At 33.7% G+C, this 6,744-nt stretch overlaps 1 protein-coding gene across 1 annotated transcript; it reads left to right on the forward strand.

Moving 5' to 3' along the window:
- Window positions 1-391: 391 nt before the first annotated feature.
- Window positions 392-6,381, forward strand: LOC147850546 (myosin heavy chain-like protein). Its single transcript, XM_087336499.1, has 12 exons — window positions 392-558; window positions 1,657-1,709; window positions 1,801-1,866; window positions 3,705-3,773; window positions 3,859-4,005; window positions 4,089-4,215; window positions 4,309-4,343; window positions 4,581-4,652; window positions 4,791-4,895; window positions 5,305-5,412; window positions 5,834-5,943; window positions 6,067-6,381. The coding sequence occupies exons 2-12, from the start codon at window positions 1,707-1,709 to the stop codon at window positions 6,155-6,157; spliced, it is 933 nt and encodes a 310-aa protein (XP_087192625.1). The 5' UTR covers window positions 392-558; window positions 1,657-1,706; the 3' UTR covers window positions 6,158-6,381.
- Window positions 6,382-6,744: the final 363 nt, after the last annotated feature.

Genomic DNA, 6,744 nt, shown 5'->3' on the forward strand with positions numbered 1-6,744 from the left:
GAGGATACCAAGGTCTTGTGAGCCCACTAGGTATCTGAATACATGCTTGACTGTGTTTCAATGAGGTCGACCAAGGTTAAGCATAAATCTGCTGACGACTCCTACAACGTGAGCCATGTCTGGTTGTGTTGCAACTATTGCATACATTAACGGAGATGAAGGCCGGCGCATACGGTACCGACTTCATAATTAACAAGTTGGTTGGTGTCTCTTTGAAATTACACACACAATATATATATATATATAGAGAGAGAGAGACACACACAAAAAAGGTATTATAGAGAGAGACACACACACACACAAAAAAGGTATTATAGAGAGAGACACACACAGAATATATATATATATATATAGAGAGAGACACACACACACAAAATGTATATACAGAGAGAAGCCTTGTAGAGCCAAAGAAATACCAGGTCCCCCCCGCCCACTCAGTCTACAGATCGACCAATTTGTTTGCTTGTATATCGATTCTGCTCCAAATTCTCTGCGTCGGTCGTTTTTGGGTTGTTGCTTCCGATTCGAGAGACAAAAAAACCGTAGTCCCATCTATTTGTAAGTGGTAAAAAAAACACCCTTTCTGATTTTGATTCTGTAAGATCTCTTTTCCGTCTCCCTATTAACAAACAAAAGAAGAGAATGCTGGAAGTTGCTTCTTCTTTTCTTTTTGACTTCGATTTTGTTCTTATGTATCTGATTTCTGTAAAGAAGAAATGTAAGTGATAATGTTTCTGTAAATTTATTTGATGTCTTTCACTGCAGTTTTTTTTCACCATCAATCACAAAAGGAATTCTTAACTACTCTATCAGGACGCTATTTGGGCAGAATTAAGGAATAAATTTGATTTTAATTTTTATTCAAATAAGTTTGTTTAGTTTTAATCAAGTAAGGATTCTCATCTAACCAATTTGAATTATTCAAGGGATATCAAAAAAATTTATTTCACTGATATTTACAGTTTTCAAGAATAAAACATACCCTTTCTCCACTCAATAAAGGAATGAATACATTGCTTACAATTTACATGCATTGTATGGAAAAGCCATGGAAAATATGGGAAGAAAACAAAACCTTTATACCGAGACCGATGAAACTATAGCTGAAAATATTTATTTGGTGATGAGCGAGTGACCTATAGAACAACCGTTTTTTGGTTTAAGGAATGAACACATCCTTCTGAATGGTCATTTATATTTTTTTATAAAAGACCTCTTCGGGATGAACTGATTCAAAGGAAGTATGAGAAATTCCATGGCATTGTTAAAAGAAATATACCTATTAAGGAAAAGAATACGTGGACTATGAACCGCACAGTTTATGAAGGGATTTCCACTATTTGGTAGGAAATCTCATTCCTATCCTTTTAAAACATCTCCTTGCAAATGATCAATTTAAGGTTAGAACAAGAAATTTCATGAAAGTCAAGTGGCTATTTCCTAACCAATCTTTGGAATGCTTTAGAGTTAAGGGAAGGAAGAGGCAATTTCATAGAATTGACTGATCTTTCTTCCTCCCTCAAAAAACACCTCATTGGAAAGTTTAATATAAACAAACGATGAGGAATTTCATAAATCTGAAAATGTAAGTATCTTGTTCTATTAAATCTGTTATAATGGTTAATTAGATATTGGAATATTCTTTTGTGCTAGCAGGTTTTGTTTCTCTTCGAATATATAAAGTATTCAGGGAATTCAGTAACATCATGGTGAGTAGGATTAGTTTTTTATTACTACCTGACATTTTTCTAAGTAATTTTAGAATTTCTTGTCACCTGTCTTATTAAGCTTTGAATACAGGAGAATATCAAGAACTTATCTCTCGAAAATCTGAAGATGGAGAGGGATGCAGCTATAAGGGCAAAGGTAGATCATGCTTATATTTGCATTAGTGTATGTCCATCATGTTTAAACTTATAATGCTCATAGAAATTATGCAAGGGGGATGTAAATGATATTGACATATTGAAATTCTAACACATAGGGGTATTAGAGGCTTATAATGCAAATTAGGCAAGAAAAGCATTTGTACATGCTCATAAGTAAAAGTAGAAGAATATCAAGGTCATACGAGGAGAACTTATGCATGTTGAATTGTTCGATGTTGGGAGTAAAAGTAATACTATCTAGGCATAAAAATCTATTCTCATGGTATGGATAGTTAATAGAGAAGAGTATTTCCATCTTAGATTGGTATTGATCTGTTTACCATGCACCTTGTTTGTCCTCATTTTCTATAGTTTTTGTCAGGAATCATATACTTGCAATTATAAAGTAGCATACAAAGGAGAGAAAGCTATGATGTATTCACTCCTTTTAATGTTTCTGTTTGCATGCATATGTGAAAACATGCTACTTGTCAGGGCCTCCCTTCATGGTTGGATAAGATAGTACAAAAACTTCTATTAAAAGCTAACTTGGTTCATTTGTGACTGTTGGGCATGCTGAGAATATACGTAGGACAACATTTTTTCAGTCCTTGCATGAAGTTGATCTTCTTGCATTTCTTGAGTTATTTCACTCCAGGGGTAAAGATTGCACTCTAGCTTTTGCATTTGTATGCATCTGCTATTTTTTGTGTTTTACTACTTTTTATATTCATAATAAGTTCAAATTCTTGATTTGTGATTTTGTACTTATGGAGGGATATCTATTGTCACTTTAAGCTGATATGGATATTTGTTTTTCCTCTATTTGAATAGAAAAAGCAGCGACAAGGTTAAAACATGCTATTTAGCTACAAGTGATATCTTTGAATTTTAGTGCAATCTCCCAACGGAATTTTAGTACAACCATATTTCCTATTGTCGTTGCTAGTCTTGCATGCTCTGCTGATTTGCTATCTAGATTCCAAATCCATGTGGTGGTACCTAGCAGTGATAGCTGGTGGAGCTTCATCATTATACCCTTAGAGGGCACTCTTTTGTTTTGCGTTCTGTTTATTTTTTAATCTTTTTTTTGTTAGCTGTCATTTTGGTTGAGTTTTCAGCCCATCTCAAGTTGTAGTAGAAACTTCGTTCTAGAGACTGACTCTGGCTGTATGGATGGCATGGCATTCGTTCAGACCATGCCTAATGACGTTGATCTTGCATTTCTTAAGTAGAGCACTCTAGGGTGAATATTCCACTGCGAGCTTTTCCATTTGTATGTGTTTTCAGTTTTTCATTTACTGCAATATTTATTTCTTGTTCTACCTTTTTTCTCTTCTTTTTGGAATTTCTTGTACTTTTTCTATTCATAAGTGAAACTTGGTTGGTTCTTATGATGGACAATCAAACAGATTATGTTTATTTCAACAAAGAGATGAACCTTGGCAACATAGAACACAAGCTTTTACATGTCACCCACTTTAATTGGGTAGATCTTTACTCTTGTTATTGATAGGTCTTCTTGGATCTATCAGTACATAGTTCTATCAGGCCCTTGTTTAGTTACTATGCCTACACTGTTTATTACAAGTTTAAAAGAAGGGCTTCAACATCAAAAGCAATGAAGTCATCAATGTTATAAATGCTATTTCATAAGATAGTCAATAACTATAAATAACCTGCTATTCACCTATCTCAATAGACTAAAATGATTCTAGGTATTTGTTTGTATTTTACACAAAAGTGAAAGTATTACGCAGATTTTCTACTTGTGAATGATCTGTTTGATGGTTTCCATTTTAACACAAAAGCTATAATGGAATACTTATTGTATAGGATGATCTTGCTGCTCAATTACGGATGGTGAAGAAAAAGCTTCAAGAAGCAGAAGAAGAGCAATACAAGGTCTAATTAAGTTACCTAAATACTAGACAGACACTCTTTCAGAAAAATGTATATGATTTTTCATACCCTATTGGAGTCCTTGTAGGCTGAAGAAGATGCTGGTGCCTTGCGAGCGGAATTAGAATCACTACATCGGAGAGAGGAATATAGAAATATAGTCTCATCTTCCTCAAACTCTGAACAATATCGTTTGCTTGAGCAAGAGCTTGCAACAGCTAAATTGGACCTCCAGGTTCATTTTTGTCAGCTAAATATGGAAGAAAAGGAAATAATTGAAAAACTCAAACTGTATATATTATATGCATTGGCTCTCAGAATGCTATTCAACAATGGCAACGAGAACAACAGCGAGTGACAGAAGAACAACAGCGTGTATCAGATCTGTTGAAAGAGCAAAATCAATTAAAGAATGCCCTTGTAGAATCTCAGAAAAGAGTAGAAGGTTGGTTTTGATTTGACAAAAAGAGACTCTAGAATACAATGGTCTTCTATTTCATCTCTTATTCATTATCACAAGCCTTCCATTTTTTAGCAGAAGCTGGGAAATCTTTATCAGTTGGCGCATCAAAGGTATTCCATCACCTTTTTTATGTGACAGAAACCCATCAAGCATTTTTTTGGTTTCTTGCAACTTAATTAGTTTTAAGCTATCTTCGTTAGAAATGAGCAATCATTGAAACAGTGTAACATTACAATGGATTTGCTCACATAAGCAAGCTCTTCAATTAGAATTCCATTTTCAATTTTGATATACGAATTATTGAGTAACAAGGTGCCCATAAGACTTTCTCATTTCATTGAGACCAGGATTATCAACTTCGAGAACTTGCATCAATGGTGGAAAGGCTTGAAAATGGACGACAAAAGCTTTTGGCTGAGGTACTGTGAGTATATTCCCATTTAAATATGATTCAAATTATGTGTAAACTCGTTGGAAATAATACCTCTTTTTCCTCCAGAAGCTGTTAATTTTTTTTCCTAATATATATGTCTTGAAATGCTTTTTAATTATGGCAGATAGATTCTCAGTCTGTAGAAATTGAAAGGCTTTTTATGGAGAATGATAGTCTCACGGCACACCTGAGAGAAGTCTCAGCATTAGCTGGGCAGTGGGAAAATCAGGTACATTTTTGCATAGATTGTGCTTTCTGGTCCAAAGTTGTATATATGTATTTACACCTGATGATGTATACATACATCTGTGCACACACATCTGTGTCATTTTCAACCTGTGTTTGTATCAGCATAGAACTGATATCTATGTAATACATGGCTTGCTTAAAAATGCAAATGGCAACTTTTCCTTTCGAAGTTATAAAGTCAAAACCATCCTCAGAATTCTATTTCTCTTGCTTTTCTTTACAATTGTCTCCCAATTTCCTCAATGTATTTATTACTATTATCTGTCTTGCACCAAAAGATCAAATTCCACCTATAAATGGCCTAAAATTGTAACATTATATGAGATACAAAAAGTAAACTACTCAGAATCTAGTTGAAACAAATATTGATTTGTCTTCAATAAAAACAGGTACAAGAATGCTTAAAACAAAATGCCAACTTGCGGATCGAGCTGAGTCAACTTCGTACGGACTCTAAGCGTGATTTTACAGATGAAAATGAGAATACTAAGCTACAGGTGTGATGATTGGTCCTCTAAAGTAGTGGTAATATTAATTGTTGAGTAATTGAGCATATCTCAAGGGAAAAAATAGTTAATATCCTACTTTGTATTTTTGGGATTATCTAAATAATACCCTTGATATTTTCCCGCATAAAAATATCTGCTCCTCGTAAAAAAGTAACTGTGCCCATGCATGTGTTTCCCTTAACCGGACACACTAATATTTATTACCATAATGTATACATTTCACTAACTGATTGAACACTAAAATTTGAAGTTCAATTAAAAAGCCATTAAAATCAAGGTTCGTTTTTGGTCAGTGGGAAGCTTAATCTGTTTATGTATTTTGGGATATGAAGAATTTAACCAAAGATTGTTTATTATTAGTATCCCCTCAAGTGTTACTAAGATAATATTTTTTATGAGATGTTTTTAGTTGGAACTAGCAAATCTGAAGGGCGAAACTGAGACATTGAGTGCACAAGTCTTACAACTCTCAGCCGACTTGAACCGGGCAGCCCAATATATCACTGATATGAATTGGATGTAAGTAGCATATACAAGTTTGTTTCAACTTCTCTAATTTTCATTAAAGAAGATGGTTTTTTGGGGTATAAGCAATAAGATTTCTTTTTGCATGTGTGCATATGCAAATATGCACATCTTCAGTTACAAGCCAGTGCTTTCAAGAATTGAGAATAGATTGGTTCATCTCAAGCAACATGGTGGCAATATTAGTGGATTTACACGTGTGCATTAATATAATTAGATGTAAAGAAGCTTCAACACTTTTATTATATATTTTGTTCTCTTTATCATTCCTTCATTGATTCCACATAAACAATAAATAGTTTTGAATTCTTATAATAGTGCAAATAGAGAGGGTTCTCCTTTCTTTGTGTTATTTGTTTCAGACAACTTATTTGATTCCTTTCTTTGTAGTGTCATTACTGTTCAGTATAAATTGAATTCCTTGTTTTATTATGAGTGTTTAAATAAATATGGGTGGGTACTAAAACATATTCTTAAAACAAACAAGCATACATTTATAAGTCATGTAACTCAAGCATTTTCAGGTCAGTTTTGTTGTATGTTGATAAATAACTATCATATAACATATACATGCATGCATATTTGTGTTGCACATACATAATTACTAACATAACTTATAAGCATGGCTAGAAAAATATAACAAGTCATTACTTGGTAAAGCACAATGTAATGGCACTATGGATTCCTCATTTTCCTAGACATGTATTCCGTTGGTGCAATTGTAAAGCTTGTGGTCTGCACCTTAGTTCAGTTCTTTGGCAATAGGTTTTGGTTTTAAGCTCATTATAAAATATT

The sequence above is a fragment of the Azolla caroliniana genome, unplaced genomic scaffold, assembly GCF_043228905.1.
Source record: "Azolla caroliniana isolate FFs.n. ecotype wild unplaced genomic scaffold, voAzoCaro1.0.p SCAF_21, whole genome shotgun sequence".
Taxonomy (NCBI): domain Eukaryota; kingdom Viridiplantae; phylum Streptophyta; class Polypodiopsida; order Salviniales; family Salviniaceae; genus Azolla; species Azolla caroliniana.

Bases quoted from the DNA above. Each gene is read 5' to 3' on its own strand.
- LOC147850546 (XM_087336499.1), top strand. The intron at 1,867-3,704 runs GTAGATCATGCT...CTTATTGTATAG, and splicing joins ATGCAGCTATAAGGGCAAAG to GATGATCTTGCTGCTCAATT. The intron at 4,896-5,304 runs GTACATTTTTGC...CAATAAAAACAG, and splicing joins CTGGGCAGTGGGAAAATCAG to GTACAAGAATGCTTAAAACA.